This window comes from Prionailurus bengalensis, chromosome C1 (genome assembly GCF_016509475.1).
Source record: "Prionailurus bengalensis isolate Pbe53 chromosome C1, Fcat_Pben_1.1_paternal_pri, whole genome shotgun sequence".
In the NCBI taxonomy this organism is placed as follows: domain Eukaryota; kingdom Metazoa; phylum Chordata; class Mammalia; order Carnivora; family Felidae; genus Prionailurus; species Prionailurus bengalensis.
In genome coordinates this window covers 25765894-25783902 of record NC_057345.1, presented here as the reverse complement: position 1 = coordinate 25783902, position 18009 = coordinate 25765894, and the positions used below count along the sequence as shown (strand labels likewise).

General features: G+C 49.8%; 1 protein-coding gene across 1 annotated transcript in view; it reads left to right on the top strand.

The window, feature by feature from the left end:
• Window positions 1-18009, top strand: part of CSMD2 (CUB and Sushi multiple domains 2) — a 543771-nt gene that overhangs the window by 212666 nt on the left and 313096 nt on the right. The window contains 1 exon segment of the mRNA XM_043573327.1: window positions 9469-9581. Within this exon segment, the coding sequence (XP_043429262.1) occupies window positions 9469-9581 (113 nt within the window).

Below are 18009 nucleotides of genomic sequence, written 5' to 3'. Positions count from 1 at the left end.
GGAAGGCGAGAGGGTCCAGGTAGAGTGTGAGTGTGCCTTGGTCCCCAGCCAGGCTCCCACGGCCTGCACCCCGTTCCTGGGCCAGGCCTGAAGGGGCAGACTTTAACATCTTAGGGCATAGGACCATCAGGTCTCCAGGCCGGATCGCAGGTCTAACCTAGAGCAACAGAGGCACTGGCTGAGGGCAGGGGATGGCTGGCTAAGGCCAGCTAAGGGTTCAGCAGCAAGGCAGGGCAGAGACTGCTCTTCGATTCTGTCCCAATCAGACCGGAGCAGGACGGGGAGTAGGACAATGAATGTACAAGGCACATCACGTGTTGTAAGAGCAATGAAGCAGGGGTGGCAGCGACCGAGGTGCAGACAACGACGCTGGGCCACTCCTTTGCCGTATCTCCTTTGCAGGGCCCCTCTTCGGCTAAGCCAGTGCACGGTCCGATCAGCCGATTGGCCCCGCTTGGGTCACATGGCCACCCTGATCCAATCAGCTGCGGCCTGGGGGTCACGTGGTTCCGGTGGGAAGCCTCATCTTTAAAGGCTTGTGGCTCTGCCTGATTTAGTCGCGGAGACAGAAAATGAGGGAGGCGGGCGTCCCCTGAAAGGTAGTTGAGGGCCGGCCACCAGCCCCCTCGCCCAAAGCTTGGCCCCGGGCCGCACCTCGGTCTGCAAGACCCAGCGCCAATCTGCTCCGGGCAGCATCCTGAGCACAGCCTCTGCGCAGAGACAGGAGACGCCCCATGCCGCAGCCCTCCTGGGTCAGCCGCTGAGTCGGGAACGCAAGGAACGGACGCCCCAGGCCACTCCCAGACCTTCTCAAGGTGCCATCCCCAACACGCAAGCCCCAGGGGCGCTCACCCGCAGGTGTTGACACCCACATCCCAGGAGCCCTGCCCCTGGCACTCCCGGCCTCAGATACACGCCCTCCAGGGAGCGGTGCTTCTGGAGGAAAAGCGTTTACCTGATGTAGTTTGTGTGGGTTCCCCGGAGCTAACAATTAGCTGAGCAGGGAAGAGCCCTGATAATTTGTGGAGTTTATTGAGTTGCTTCTGGGGGAAGAAGGAACATTTGCCCACATTGATTACCAGACTTCGCTGATCCTGCCCTGGGGATATGTCAGGACGGGAAGAATCCCCCAGAAAGGTACCAGCAGCTGCCAAGTGAATGGGGAGCACAGTGAGGGCTGAGGGACCAAGGGGCTGGGGCGGCCTGGCTTCGTCTTCGTGGGAAACGGAGATGAAACCCAGCCTGGCCTCAGAGGCTCTCCCTACTGTCTCCAGGCTCACCTGCTCGCCTGCCTTTCTCCCCACATATGCCCTCTTCTTTCACCGGCAGGATCTCATTCATTCGTTCATTCATTCAGGCGTTCCTTCTTCTAGTGAGTGGTATTGACCCAGCCCTTTCCATGTATTAGCTTTCCATGCAAGGTACTGAGGAAAAAACTTAAGTAGTAAGACATGGCTCTTGTCTTCAGAGAGCTCACAGTTTGGGGGGTGAGGCAGACCCCTGGACGATGCTTGGTGAGACAAGTACCAGGGTAGAGGAAGTGCAAAGAGTCACAGATACACGGGGGCAGCCAACCAGATTCTCTGGAGCCAGTGGCTGTAAGATCCCCCCTGAAGGTAAGGAAGTAGCTAGAAAAAGGATTGCGGGTGGATCAAAGGGGACAGGGAGAATTTGGCAAGGAGCTGACCCTCTGTCGAGAATGCCGTAGATGAGATCCATACATAGTGAACCTTTAGGCCTAGGAGTCCTCTGAAGTCCTCCTCAATTAGGATTTTAAGATTAGTTGATTCCCACTCTCCTGATAGCCAAGGGGATGTAATTAGAACAGATGCCCCACTATTGAAAGCAAGAGGCCACCCTTCCTTCCTTCCTTCCTTCCTTCCTTCCTTCCTTCCTTCCTTCTTTCCTTCCTTCTTTCCTTCCTTCCTTCCTTCCTTCCTTCTTTCCTTCCTTCTTTCCTTCCTCCCTTCCTTCCTTCCTTCCTTCCTTCCTTCCTTCACAAAGCACAGATAATAAAAGTGCTCAGTACTTAGCCCTCTCCACCAGAGCAGCTCCCTGGGGTGGCTGGCACTCCCACGGCCTTGCTAGATCTTCCTGACCGATGCCTTGTGGCACGTGAAGTGCCAGCTGCCTGCTGGCCGTCTCCCACCCCCACCCTCAATGCCCATGCACCTCATGCTCCCACCAGCTGAGTCTTGCACTTTCTGAGAATCAGATGGGTCTGTTGCCAACTCTCTTGGTGCCAGTCATACTTGTTATTGTAATTATGTGATTTAAATTAAACATCACATAAGCTGATGAAATATGAGTGTGAAAGGAAATAGAGTTGCATCTATGGAAACTAAATTGAATGCTTTGGAATGACTCCATGAAGGAGAATCTCTAAAAAGAATTACTCCCTCAACATTAGGTGTGAGTGACTGAGACAGTTGCACCCCATTGGGTCAGTTCCATTGGGGCAGGGACCAAGTCCATCTTGCTCACTGCGGCCTCCCCAGTGCCCCACACAGAGCCTGGCACATTGTAGGTGCTCAATAAATATGTGTTGAGTGAACGTGCCATAGAAGAGTTAAACATGGTGAGCAATGAACTGTGGGTGTAGTTTGTATAAGGCAGACAGTGTGGAGAACAAAACCATGGTCAAAGGAAAGACCTTGGTCCTACATTAAATGGATTGACGAGTAAATGTGCATTTAAGTATTTGCACACTATAATGAAATGCTTTAGCTGTGTGTGTGTTCTTATGCCCTCCTCACAAATTACTTTTTACCAACCAACTATGTCATCTTCAAGGCTTCAAGGTGTTAGTAAATGTTTCTGTAAAGGGTGAGATAAATAATTTGGGCGTTGCAGGTTACAGTGTCTGCCACAGCTACTCAACTCTGCCGTTGCAGCATAAAAGCAGACAAATGTAAATGAATGATCCTGGTTGTGATCCAATAAAACTTTATCTACAAAAACAGACAGCAAGCTCTAGTTTGCCAACCCCTGTTCTAAGGAATTGATTTGTTCTTTGTGCCAGGCACTGTGCTGTGTTGCTAGACATATCAAGATAAAGGAAATCCTGTCCTAGCTTTTACAGAGCCTGGCTTCTGGTTGAGAGATGGTTGTGATTTGGGGTATCGGCATGATGGTAAGGGCTTGAGCGTGGTGCAAAGGGGTCACAGTGAAGGCAAATGCTTCTCCCGTGGGGGTAGGGAAAGAGAGATGTGGAAAGAATGAGACATTTGGTTAGGTGTATGTGATGGGTGATATTTCCCCAGGTAGTCAGCTGGGGTGACAGGAAAGGACACTGCAGATAGAGGGAGTAGCATATGCAAAGGCACGGAGACATGGAAGAAGCTGGAGCTCGAAGTGGGTGTCACTGGAGAGGGAAGGCATGAAAAAGTCTAGATTTTATGATATTGGAGCTGGTGGGCCTCTGCTTCTGGGTTTCCAACAAGGCAGGAACTTGGGAAGATCTCCCCACAGAGTACAGAGATGGACTGGGGACAGAGGACAGATCAGAAGGCTGACTCAGTAGTCCAGGTGAGGATGACAAAGTTGTGAGGCCCAGAAGACTTGGCCATGGAGGGCAGGAACAGGAGAAGTTAAGAATGATGCTTGGGTTGGGTGACCAGGAGGATGGTGTGGATTATGGGGAGAAAGAACACTGGGGAGCTAGACTGATTGGCAGAAGCTTGGGTTTGTTCAAACAAGCCCCCAAACATCCAGGTAGGTAGCTGGGATTTGAATCTTCATACCGTGGCTCAGCTGCTCAGAGCTGCCTGAACAAGTGAGGTGGGTAGGCACTGCTGAGAACCGGAACCTTGAGATGTCTTTCCAAAGACAAGTCTAAAGACTCAGGGACTCTGGCAGTCCATATCCAAAAGGGAACTTCATTCATCCTGGGCATTTGCCCGATTCCAGGAAAGTGTGTAACATCCTGGGTTTGTCTAAGGAAAAGCATTTGTTTTGACATAGCAAGAATCCTAGGTATTTGGCTAAGGAAAACTGATACTGAAATCATTGGTGATGAGAATGGGTGTGTCAGGACTGAGTCAATAAAGTCTCACTTCTGAAATGAGAGGTGGCTTGGGTGGGGGAAGTGGGAATCGGTTTCCAGCAAAGGCCTTGGTGTCCTTTGCTCACTACCATCAAGGCATCCAGAGGGTTTCCCTGGTTGCATCGTGGTGCCCTCTCCATCCCCCAAAGAGGAAAGCAGATGGCAGGTGGGGAAGGAAGAGAGTTTGGGAGTGGGGATAAAGTGGCCAGCACCTCCTATATTTCACATTCTCCCCAGCCACCTTTGTGGTTGGAAGGATGGTTTTTGTTCGACCCTAGGATGCAAAGAGTCTTCAACCCTGAGTCAAATCCAGGCTGTGCACATAGCTTAGCTAAGAGATAAAGCCCATAGGAGCTGCTCTGGAACACAGAAGCCAGATGCCACTGCCTGAGGAGTGGTGGCTGGGCAGAGAAGGGGACATTACAGTGGAATCTGGTAGATTTCAGGCTTTGCAAAGACTTCCCATATCCAGGGAACAAGTGGGAGTGGCACCCACTGGCAAGCACAGTGCCTTTTATACAATGTGTGCTTGGTGAGTAAATGAATGAGTGAATGTTCTCCCGAGGATGTCAGTTTTCAGGAATACTGAAATCTAAGGCAGAATCTTCTAGTACTCCCCCTCAGATTACAGGTAGGCAGTGATTCCTTGCAGACTCACTGTTTTCATCTCTGCGCCCCAACATCCTAACTGTAGAAGAAGCTTCTTAAGAAGAAATGCTTTCCATGAAGTCTGCTCTGAGCTGTCCTATTACCAAGAGAAGAACTTAGAGCTTTCTGGAGGGGAATTCAAAGCCACTTTTCCCATAATCAACTACATGCATTAAAGGGAGCGTTTGTTTTTTTGTTCTCCCCAAGCCAGATTCCATTAATGAAGCCCCATTTAACGGAAGTCAATTTACCAAAAAGAAAAAAAAATTGAGTGTAATTGCTTAAATACATTTTATGCTGTACTGCAATAGCAATTTCCTGGGCGAACTTGGAATTCCCAAGGCCCCCCAGAGTGAAGTTAATGTGGACAGAAAGGTTTGGAGGGGAGAATCTCTCTTTGTGTTTCTCTCCTTTAATTATGATTCTAAGAGGGAGCAGAATTAAAGAGGATCCTGGGGGGAAGCGGGAGGGGAAGAAAAGAAACAGAATGGAATTCAGCCTAAACTGTTCCACCGCCTTCCTTCATGCTTGCATATATGTGGCAGTATACAACACAGTGGCTGAGTACATAGGCTCAGAGTGGAGTGGTTTGAGTTTGACTGCCACCTCTGCCATTTCATGGCTGTGTGACCTTGAACAAGCTTCTTAACCTCTCTGTGCAGTCAGATGGTACAATGGGAAAGGGCAGACAGAGCAACAAGTACAAAGACAGAGAAGCACAAAAAAGCAATGTGTGTTCCGCTACAAGTAAGGTCTTCGTTTGATTGGAGATGGTGTGTGTGTGTGTGTGTGTGTGTGTGTGTGTGTTTGCACATTTACACGTGTGCTCAGGGAAGGAAGGCAGGCAGGAGTCAGACCAGGAAGACTTCACTAAGAAGGTGACATTTGATCAAAAACTTAGAGGAACTGAGGAGGTGAGCCACATGAACGTCTGGGAGAAGAGCCAGCTAGCAGGTAGGGAGAATGTCAAGTGCAAAGGCCCTGAGGCCAAAAGAGGTCTGGCCAGCTTTGAACCGCAAGGAGACCTGTGTGACTGGAGCAGAAAAAATAGAGATGAGGAGGGGGGAGGTAAGAGAGGTGAGAACACACTGGCTTTTTTAAAGCCTGAGGCCACAGTAAGGTCTTACTCTAAGGATAGAAGCCACTGGAGATTTGTTTTTAATGAACTCTGATCAGGTCTAATTTACACAAAATAAAATTACCCATTTTTTTCAATGTTTATTTACTTTTGAGAGAGAGAGAGAGAGAGAGAGAGAGCGAGAGCCAGAGCATGAGTTGGGGAGGGGCAGAGAGAGAGGGAGACACAGAATCTGAAGCAGGCTCCAGGCTCTGAGCTGTCAGCACAGAGCCCGATGCAGGGCTCAAACTCACGAACTGCGAGATCATGACCTGAGCCTAAGTCAGACACTCAATTGACTGAGCCACCCAGGCATCCCTAAAATTACCCATTTTAAATGTTTTCAGAGCTTTGACCAACATGTACTTCCCACATAACCACCATCTCCTTCAAAATACAGAACATTCCCATGACCCCAGGAGGTTCCCCTGGGGATCCCCACCTGTACCTCTCACCCCCAGCTCTGGCATCTACTAATCTGCTTTCTCTTACTATCGATGAGTCTTTTCCAGGGTTTCATATAAATGGAACCGTACAGTATATACTTTTTAATCACCCAATATAATGCTTCTGATAGCTCCCTGTGTTGTCGTGTGTGTCAGTGATGTTGGAGAGTTTCCAGTGGGGCACGGCACCATCTCAGTGGCAGAGTCTGATGTGATGACTCCAACATGTAAGACCCCAATTATGGGATAGTTGCCAGGAAAACTCTCACATATGCGTTTACGTCCAAGGAGGCAGGAGCAGAACAGAGTAAAGATGTGTAGGCAACACAGGGCCCCAAGAGTTTAAGCCTTGGGGGTGAAGAGTTACCAGGAGTCCTCAGGGTGGGTAAAGGTGTGGGAGAGATGGACAACGGGTGTCCCTCAGAGTTTCTCCAGGCTGCACGCTTGGGGCTAAAGCAGATACTGGGACTGGAGAAGCCTCACTGGCTTCCACTTACCATAGTCGTGATCATGACTTCTCATCCTGCTCTGGGACCCCGGCACCCTCCCCAGATCCCATTTTGCAATAAACATCCTTTGGTTCTGAATTATTCAGGTAAATTCTCCCTATTTCTACTTCCCTTATGTAAATAGTCCCCAAGCTTTGTCATTGATACAGAATTGAACTTGGCCTGGGGGGGAAAAAAACCCACAATACTGTTTGTGGCTCCTTAGAAAACTTCAGTGACTCAGACTGTAATAAACTATTTTGAATGGGATCTGGTGAAATACAGTAATTGGTTTCTATAATAGCTCTTACCAATGGTAATATGGGTTATATTATTAGAATTTGGTGTGTGTCAGCATTTTCATTACAGTAAAAACTCAGTTTTGCAGGGTATGAAGCTCCTTGGTTATTTCCTTTGTTCAATACACATTTATGGGGACCCACCATGCTGGATCTCTTCCATTTGCCCCCTCCAGATCCTCTCCCCAACCTTTTCCACTCTGTTCCATATCTAGGAAGACTTAGCTATAGGGCTGTATCAATATGCTCCTTTGCTTCTGGCTTCTGATTGGGATAAATCAACAGAAGCATCAGTAGGAGGTTGGAGGAGGGGAAAGAGGAGAGTGAGTTCTGGGTTTGCATTTCTTTGCCCCCTCCTAGTGGGACTTAAATGCCCAAGATCTAGGTCCTGTGTGGTGACCTTCTGCATGCAGCCTTCTTTTTCAGGGATAATCATTTCTTCTCCAGGCTCCTAAGTGGTAACAAGCAACAGCCTACTGCCCCATCCCTGGTGGTTTCCCCACTTTTTTGATAAAGAGTCCATTCGTTGAACTCCTGGAATTATTCTCCTATGACTGTGCCATCTGCTTTCTGTTGGAATCCTGATTTGCCTGCTTTGTACCAACCATGGTGCTAGATGCTTGGTACAAGGACGAAGAATAAAAATGACAAAGAATAAAATAGCAGCTGCCATTTACCAAAAGCTCTCTATTTCCCAGGGACCATGCTAAGGCCTTTTTTTGTGTGTATCATCTCATTTAATCTTTGCAACTCTTTGAGGGAATGGTTATTATTGTCCCCATCTTACAAAGTCACAGAGAGTTGAAGTAATTTTTGTAAGATAACGCAGCTCATCCCTCCAGAGCCCGGTCTTCTTCACCATCAGACTACAATGCCCTCCTTGAGGAGTTACCTTAGGGAGACACCTAGATGATGAATCATAGGTGCTGTGGCATCACAGAGGAGGAAAAGGAAAATGCCGTTTCTTGAGCTAATGTGTGTCAGATACTGGGCTAGGTTCTTTGTCCATAGGTAGGTCGCACATTTATTCCCACAGATGCTTCAGGCTGGGCTTAGTATTCTCATTTTCAGAAAGGTTCAGTAACTAGTCCTAGGTCACACTGGTACTAAGTGGTAGAGCCTAGATCTGAACCCAAATCTGTGTGGCTTCCAAGCCAAGGAGAGTAGGAAAGGCTTGCCCCAGGATGTGATGTTTGAGGGCTTCCTGAAGTCCTCTCAGGCAACATGGGTGGTGCAGGAGAGAGGGCTCTGGGTGGGTGCATTCCAGGCAGAAAAGGCAAAGATGTTGTAAAGGACAAAGCATGCATGCTTAGGAGATGTCCTCAATAGGGTGTCCCCGCAGGGGTGGGAGCAGGCAGGAGGGAGGTGTGAGGCTGCCGGGGGGCGGGGGGCAGGCATCGCTATGTTTTGTACCTGATTCTTATGTGGGGAGGAAAAGAGGGAAGACACCAGTGCACAGGCCAGCTCAGAGGCTGTGGGGTAGAGGGGGAAGACAGAGGGGATTCCTGGGGTGCAGAGAACAAGCACAAGGAGGGGGGCTTCACAGCTTAGCCTGAGTGTGGTGGAGAGGGCCAGCACTGAGCAGAGACTCATTCCAGCAGGGGGAAAGGTGGAAAACTTGAAAGGCTATTCTTGTGTAGGCACTAGGGAGCTGCTGAAGGTTCCTGTGCTCCAGGAGGAAGGGTCTGGTGGACTTGGAAGTTGGCTCAAGATGGCAGTTGGTCAAGAGGCTGGGGTAGTGACCAGTGATGGCAGGAGAGATCCTGGTGCCCCACCCCCTGGGCTGGACTGGCTGGAATCCAGAAGAAGCTAATTTAAGGGAGGGGGAACAGACCTAGCATGGATGGGGAGGCGTCTTATGGACGCAACAGGAATAGGGGAGGAGCCAGAGGAGACCCGGGGCCCAGCGAGTGACCTTAGAATGGGCTCTCACAGCACTGAAGGGCCATACTGCCTGAAGTGCCTTTCTATGGACTCCTTGGGGGGTCTGCGGGGCTCACTAGGGGTAGCTGGTCCTGTACCTGGGGGTTGTAGGCTGGACTTTTGCTGGGGGATCAGGGTCTTGGGTACAGGTGGGTATGTGGACATCTGCTGGGAAGGCTGGGCCTCTCTTCTGCCTGTGGTCTGTTGCCCAAGGGAGTGACACTTGTCAACACCCCTGGTGGGGGGAGGGGGTGGGCCTCTGCTCCTGGCCTGAAGGATCCACTGTCTGCACTGCATCTCAAGGTAACCCAATGGTGGGAGGGGCCCCTGGGAGAGCCTGCGGAAGCCGCTCAGGCCCCAGGTTTCTGGAGGGCGGCCTGGGTGGCCCAGCCCTTTCCTCCTGCCCCAGGCCTGGGCAGAGGCCCTACCACCATGGGAAGTGGGGACAATGGATGCTGGCCCCTGCCTCACCGCTATCCCCGCCCACTTGGTGTCCTCACAGGTTCACCGGAGCCAGCCTCCCGGCCCCCGTCATCAGCAGCAAGAACTGGCTGCGGCTGCACTTCACCTCTGACGGCAACCACCGGCAGCGTGGCTTCAGCGCCCAATACCAAGGTAGGCGGGGACTGCTGAGCCTCCTCAGCGGGCCGCAGAGATGATTCCCGGGGAGCTCATCCTGTCCCCAGACTGGGTCCAGCCTGACTGCAGGGAGGACATACGTCTCTTGTCCTGTTCTCATTTGCAACCCGGGGCCTCCACATCAGCAGCTCTGCACCTGCCATGGTGGCCAGCTGCCCGAGGCAGTGATGCTGCCCCGAGCTGCCCCTCCCCAGGCCCCTCTTCGAGCCAGACTCGTCATAGTAGTTACTACCGAGTGCCTTTGAAGAGCCAGGCTATGTGCTGGGCACTTGACAAACGTCGTCTCATTTATCCCCCATCATTCCAGAGTAAATGCCATCACTGTCCCCATTTTATGGGCAGGGAAGTAGAGGCTTGGAGAAAATAAGCCAGTTTCCCAAGGCCATCTGAACTCCTGCCTTTTGACTCCAGAGCCCAAGCTCTTAACCGGGAGAGTTTAGCCTACGCTGGTGTAAAGTGGGAGAGGAGCCATATTCTAGCTCTGTTTTGTGTTAGTGTTACACAGAACACGACTGTATTGGCACACCCACGGGCAGAGGGGCTGCAGGAGTGCTGGATAAGGGGTTCAAATCTGCGAAGAGCTGCCTGGCAGCAAGGGATCAGACCAGGAATGGCAGGTGGAAATCGCAGGCAAGCAGATTTGTGCTCCAATCCTGAAGAATTTGCAAACCCAAGGCAGGGAGCTCTTAGGCACTGGAGGAGATCCAGAGTCCACTTGGTGTATGGGAGCAGATGAGGGCATCCCTCTCAACCTTGAGTTTACTCGAAGCACACAAAATTTATAAACACCAAGGGGGGGCTTTATAACTTGCTCATTAAGCCCTTAACTACTACCATTTATAGGCTGATGTTGGTTCTGATTGATTCAACGGCAAACTTGTATTGCACACCTATTAAGCATAAGGCCCTGGGGAATAAAAGGAGGGGTGAGTTTGTGTCCTGAGTGAGTGAGGAGTGAGGCATATTGGTAGTGTGCACAGAATGGGACAAAGTAGGCCTGATAAAAAGCAAGAAGTGTCTTCCCACGAGGGTGTGCTGGGGTAGGAGCACCGATTCTCAGGGTGGAGCAGGGTGGCTGGCCCCCTCCAACCCCACCTCGCAGGCTGTGGTTCTGGACAGCACCAGCCCATCACTCACCTGGGTGGGGCAGGGGCAGAGTGGAGCCCCTGCCATGAGGCCAGGCTTTCAGCGGGAAACTAGGATAAAAGCACCGCTGCAACTAGAAGCATTACCTTGAGAATCTGGACCTTTCATAAACAGCCTCCTTTCCTTAGCCACCTGTGAAATGTTTACAGAATAAACGTAAAAACAGAGTGGCTGGGTGGCTCAGTGGGTAGAGCATCCGACTCTTGGTTGCAGCTCAGGTCATGATCCCGGGGTCGTGGGATCGAGCCCTGAGTCGGGCTCCATGCTGTGCAGTTTCTCACAGAGTCTCCTCCAAGTTTCTCTCTCTCTCTCTCTCTTTCTCTCTCTCTCTCTTCCTCTGCCCCATGCACATGCTCTCTCTTTCTTAAATAAACAAATAAATAAAAATGAAGTAAAAAAAAAAAAAAAACGAAATCAAAAACCAACCTGATCTGGCCAGCCTCACAAAGCCTCACTCTGAGAGCTTTCCTGGAGGCATTTTTCCACTGCCGATGTTGGGCTTCTGTGAGTGAAGCCCCTGCCTGGATCTTTTCATTGTATTTTCCAAAATAGAAAAGCAGAGACGAGTGTCATCAGTGCGTCTGATTAAGTAGGTGCCGGTGTTTCTACTGTTTCAGGTTCCTGAGGGCCTGTTTGTCGTGGTCATAGGCCACAGCGTAAGGCCAGGCAGTGGGCAAAGAGAACCCAGACACGGCAGCCTCTAGATCAGCAGCACGCTTGCTGTGCACCAGGCCCTGTACTGGGCACTGTGCACACTGCCCCCATGTGGGCCTCCCCACAGCACAGTGACAAATGTGTTTTTGATTCCCACGTTTCGGGACACCTGGGTGGCTCAGTCGGTTAAATGTCTGACTCTTGATTTTCAGCTCAGGTCATAAGATCATGGTTCGTGAGATCGATCCCCAAGTCAGGCTCTGTACTTGGAGCCTGCCTGGGATTCTCTCTGTCTCTCTCTCTCTCTCTTTCTGCCCACATGCATGTGTGTGTGCTTGTTCTCTCTCTCTCAAAATAAACATTAAAAAAATACATTTTAATTCCCACGTTTCAGCTGAAGCAGCTGAGCCTCAGAGAGGTTGTGTAACAAGCCCAACACACACAGATCACACAGGCTGTAAGTGGGGAAGCTTGAATTCATTCACAGGCTCGTGTGAGTTTTCTGCAAACCCAGAGGGCCATCTCTTAATGGTGTTTTGAGTGCCTTATCTTTCCTATTCAACTGGTGGCTTTTCAACTATGTTTTGTTAATCTCATCCCGCTGTAAAGAAGTACATTTTCTATCACAACCCAGTACTCACATCTATCTATAGAACTAAAAGGAAAATGTCACCAAGTGGTATTTATCCTTACTAAGCGTGATGCACCCTGAAAACTTCCAATTTTTAATGTTAACTGCAACCTGTAAATTAATTTCACAAGGCTATAGCAGGGAAAAACCCACAATCTGAAAACCTGCTTTACTTACGAACTTCTCAAGAGGAGGCCCTATCCTGTCCTCTCTCTGTGTCCCTTAATACAGCCCCAAACGAGGTTGTACATTCATATGTGTCAGTGTTTACAGAGGGCTTTCTAGGTCTCAAGCACTTGGCGTTTATTACTTCATTTAGCGCTAACAGCAAGTGTGTGAAGGAGGAACTACCTTTGGCCCCATTTTACAGATGAAGAACCAGGGTTTCAGAGAGGACTCCTGGCCGGCTCCAGATCTCATCGACGTAGTGTGGGAGGCAGACTTGCACCCCAGCAGTATTTGTCTGCAGCTGGCGTGCTTATATACGGGGGCTTAGATATTGTGTTAATAAGTGATTTTACTCTGGGAACTTCTTTTTCTAGTCTTTACCATACTGAGGGCACATAGTGCAAAGCGCATACAGTAATCATTTAGTAACTCAACTGAGGACTCAAGCAGGGTTCCTTGACCTCAGCACTATTGACTTAGTGGTGTGGGTAGTTCTCTGTTGTGGGGGGTCATCCAGAGCATTTGGGGATGTTTAGCAGCATCCCTGGCCTCCATCCATGAGCTGCTAGATGCCAGTAGCATTTCCCCACAACACACGTAGTCATGATAACCAGAAAGTTTCCCCATGTTGCCAAATGATCCTTGCATACAAAACCACCCCCATTGAGAACCACTGCCCTGAAGGAAAGGAAACTTTGGAATGACTACAATAATCAAAGTTTTTCAGCTTGTAAATACAGCACAAAAACATGGCAGAGATAGCTTTTAGTCAGGGGACTAGCAGGAGATAGAAGGCATACTGCCTGGCTTTCACCGAAGAGGGTTTAGTGATGGGACCCTTTACAAAGGATAGGATGGAATTAAGGAACACGCAGGGATGATGAGGCCCTCGGGGATCACGCAGCAGGGAGGGCTTTGCCACAACTGGGAAAGGGCCAGAGGGAGTAGAAAAGGCACTACCTGGCAGAACTGAGGAGCCTGACCACTGCCAACCCACTGCAGGATGAGGGGGCCAGGAGTCAGTAACCAGAGCAGGAAGAGGGGCCAGAATCAATAAGCAGAGCAGGAAGAGGGGCTAGAATCAGTAACCAGAGCTGGAGGAGGGGGGCAGGAGTCAGTAACCAGAGCAGGGAGAAAGGGCCAGAATCAGTAACCAGAGCAAGAAGAGGGGGCCAGGAGTCAGTAACCAGTGCAGGATGAGGCCTGGGAATCAGTAACAAGCACTGCAGCAAGGACCTGGAATCAGTAACCAGAGCAGGAAGAGGAGGCCAGAATCAGTAACCTGATCTCTCTCTTCTCCCTCTCCCTCAAGTTTGCTGTGCCTCCCATCTGCCAACCCAAAAGGAGCCAGGAATAAGGAACAGAGTCCCTGCTGTGTGGGCCTGCTGTGTGCCCTGGGAGACCATGAGCCTTCCCAGCGGGACCCCTTGCTGTAGCAGTCCACAGAGGTCAGGCTTCTGGCACAGAGCAGGCCAGAGAAGCGTGAGGACTGGACCTGGGGAAACAGCAGCACAGGGTCAGTCTTAACGGCGCTCAGCTTTATGGCATTAGAGTCTCAAGTGATTTATGGCACTTCGGAGCTAATAATTACAACCCCCGAACTGTATCGGTGGACAGTTCTTTTCTCAGAAAACAAATCATAAGTTGAACGAATAAACAAATAACCTGAAACACGGTGCATTCCATTCCTGTCTCGGTCCGGTCAGAATTTAGGGCTATTCCTGGACACACACGATCTTAACTACGACTACAGGGAACCAGGGCATCAGGGCTCTAGTGTGACTGTGCCTCAAGCCGGCTGTCAGAAAGCAGGTGAGCGTGTTGAATTTAACAAGCACTCTTGTGTGACACCAGTACCACGTGGAAGAAGAGAAAGGTGGACATGGCCAGGCCACGCTCTGCTCTCAAGGAGGACAAGTTAAAGAGAGGAACAGGCATAAATCTAGAAATTGTGGGCAGCAAGATAAGAGCTGTAATTGAGGCCCAGTGAAGGGTTCTAGGATAAGAGATAAAGGAGCAATTAGTTTTGCTGGAAGCACTTAAAGAAGTCAAAAAAAATGTAGCAGTGACATCAGTATGGGCCTTGGAGAGATGCCACGCAGACCATGAGGAGCAGTCCAGGTAGAACAGAGGCAAGAGAATATGAAAGCGCTGAGTCTCAGGAACCCCAGACACCTGTGTGCGTCTAGAGCAGAGTTGGTCAAGTACAGCCTGCAGGCCAGATGCAGCCCTCTGTTTTTAAAGATTGAAGCAGAAAATCAGAAGAAGAATATTTCATGACACATGACAACTGTATGAAATTCAGCGTCGGTAAATAAAGGTTTATGGAACACAGCCTCATTCATGTACGAATTGTCTGTAGACACAGTAGTGCTGGCAGGCCAGAGTTGGGCAGTCTGCAGCTGAGACAGATGGCCCACAGCCTAATACACCTGCTCCCAGGCCTTTCAATGAAAACATGTGCCGACTGAGCGTGAAGCCTGCTGTCCAGGACACAGGTCAGCAGTGAGGGCAGGGGGCCCTGGGGTCAGAGAGGGAGGCAGGGGTCACACTGTGAAAAGCTGCCCTGAAGACAGGGGATCAGAAGTCTTGAGCAAGAGGGAGATGTGATCACATTTTATTTTAGGAAGATCTTTCATTGCTCTCATATGAAAATGAGAGAACAATTAAGAGTCTTTGAGAATTTGGAGACTACAAGGATCCAGGGTTTAGGCAGAGGCAGAGGCAGAGGGAGACCAAAAGAGGCCTTCCCATGGTCACTTTCCTGGACTCGTTAGATCCGGGAGTGACAGGGGTGGAGGAAGGAGGCAGAGGACTCAGGCCTGAACCTTTGGTTTCTAGCCTGAGTGAGCGGGTAAAAAAATGAGGCTATTAACCAAGGTGGTATAGGGCAGAGGCAGAAGAGAGTGGATTTACTTGGGACACGTTGATTCTGGGGCTGTTGGCATTTCAGGGGCGGGGTGGGGGGGCTGTCTAGTAGGAAGCTGGCTGGTCTGTCAGTCTGTAGCTCAGACAAGGGTCTGTGCTGGAGAGAGAGAAGTGAAGACTCAAGGCAGCGTGGAGTCAGAGGCCACCGATCCCCTCTCTGGGCAGGAGACCTCCTCATAACGATTGTAACTTGAGAGAGGCAAGCCCAAAAGAGTGGCTTGCAAAGTGAGTTCCTTGGAGGCCAGAGGGGTTCTCCCAGCAGCTCTTTTGATAGGGACTGTGTGGGTGGGGCTCCTGGTTCACCCCCCACACCACCAATGTTAACCAGAGCCATTGCTCTTTGATTTGTTTTGCGTAGTAAACATTTACCTAAGAGCGTAATCATAGGCTCCTGCACCAGAAGTGTTTGGCAACCACAGAAATCACAGTTGCTTCCAGTTCTGGGAGACCACTGAGGTTATGTAATCAATCCTTCTGCCTCCAGGCGAGGGCTATTTTCAGTCCTTCTCAGAGCGTTAATTGCTTTCCTGCTTTCTCTTTAAGCCTACAAGGAACGGCAGTGAGAAGAGCCTTTCTTAAATGCCCCCAGTGGTTAATGATCACAACTGGTGAGGGTCTTCCCTGGCAGAGAGGGCAGCACACTGCACTGTTGCCCTGCTGGTCTGCAGAGAGGGAATAATATTAACCCCACGGGTCTACTGGCGATTAAAAGGAGACCCTGTCACAATATCCGGCACATGGCAGGTACACAGGAAATGGAACCCTCAAACCTCAGACTCCACCGGTCACCAGTCTCCCTGTTATATGGGGAAGCCCTTGTGCAGGGAGAGATTGAGCTGGCGGCTCTGGCTTCTCAGACTTGGGCTCTTTGCTGCCACTCTGAGGTGATGGTCATTGTCTACTGCCCGCCCCCCCCCCCCCCCAGCCAAATCCTAGCCCTACTCTGCTGTCCCTCCCACTGCCTATCTTGTCAAGTTAACTCTGGTAACCAGTAGTTGGGAGATATTCCACAGTAAGAGAATCGGCCCCTCTGCTTTCTAGAAGTCCAACTCTAAATCTTAATTGTCTGCAGAATAAACTTGTCCATTGGAAACCAATTTGCATTTATCGAGATGCTTTTTGTAGTAACAAACCAAAGCTTCCGTTTTCCACATGAACTTGTCTTTTTCTTGCTTGTGACTGAGTTGTAGTCTCAGACCAGAGCAGAAGTGCCTCACGCAGCCTGTGGTCCACGCTGAGACTCTTCCATCCTATTCCTGTCCACCAACTAAGCTGTTAAACCCTTGCTAGCCTCATTTTTTAGGTTCTGTGCCTCCAGGGCCTCTGAAAAAATCACAGGGTTGTTGCTACCAGGCTCAGGAGCCCAGAGCTTGGGGTCTATGAAGCCAAGCTTCTAAATTCAGTCAAAATGAGCCTGAACTGAAAACATCCTGAGCATAAAATATGCCATCCCTCACCTCACCTCCTTTCAAGTGTAACTACTTCCTTTGCCAGGAAATGAATTCAAAGCACATATTCTTCTAACAGTTGGTCATTCATCCACTCAGTCATCAGACTCTTCAAGGGAACTGTCTGTGTGCTGGCCTCTGTCAGTCACAGGACATAGACATAGGAGTTTGGGGGACAAATAGCTGGGAGAACAGGACACGATGTTGCAGTGTGATACGGGTTTCAACACATGTCTGAACCAAGTCTTGTGAGGGCAGTGACTTCTCCTCAAGGTGTAGACACAACCACAGAGAGGAGATGGCTGTTGACTCAGGCCTTTACCAATGAGAGGTAGCCACACAGAGAAGAGGGGAAAAGATGTGCCAGGTAGAGAAAACGGCATTGCCAAGGCCACTGAAACCAACAACCGATGGCCATAGGGATTCCTTTAAACATCTTTCTTCTGGTCGTTTTCTCCAGCTGGCTTCTCAGAAGTTGCTTGTGAAGACCACCCTGCAGCCCATTAACAATGGCAAAGCACTATTCTAGAAATTAGAACATGCCCCTACCTGCCACCTACCATGCTGGGGTCCTTTTCTTCTTCAGGAATTCTAGTGGCCATGAGTTTTGCTGTGATTAACCAAGAGGCCACACCAGCAGCAGCCAACAAAGTACTTCTTAGAACCTTTAGTTGCTTTGTACATCTTACAACCCGTGGCTGCACTGATGAAAACATTACCCAGCATAGTGCATAACCAGCTTCTGAGGAACTGTGCATAATTCTCTTAACTATCCATAATCTTTCAACACCTGCATTCTTGGCAGTGGTCACTGCTGGAATTTTGAGTGTTCTTTCATTGTTCCTGTAGCAATTTTTTGCTCTTCATTAGCGGGAGCAGTGAATTCAAGCCTAGAAGGCACCAAAGCAAAGCACCCAGGCGGTGCCTTTTTCAGCAGCAGGTCTTGTATCATCCAGTGCACCTGTGACTGTTTCTCTTCCTTCCCTTCCACGTCCCTTTTCCCGGCAGCCTTCAGCACAGCTATGCCATCTGAAGCAAAAGCCAGGTGTCCCTTGAACTTTTCTTTTCCATGGTCACCAGTAGTGATTCCTTGAACATTTCTCATTTTGAATCTTGTCACCTTTCCCTCGTAAGAATGTGGCATCATCTTCAGTTACAATAACCTCTCCAACCTTTCGTAAGTCATTGAAGCAAAATAGCTTAAAAATTCAGAGTCCGGCTCTCTTTTCCAAACACCACACCATCAATAGCAGCAGCTTTGTGGGTTCCTTCTGTGACGCTAGAACTTGGAGCTTGGGCTCCTTTAACCTGAAAGTCAGCTTTATCCTGTTCTAAAAGAGAGTACTGAGAGCATTGTCGGCAGTCATAACCAAAGACTTCCACTGGGCAGTGGAAGTTTCAAGAGTGGGTACCATGGGCCGGACGGTGG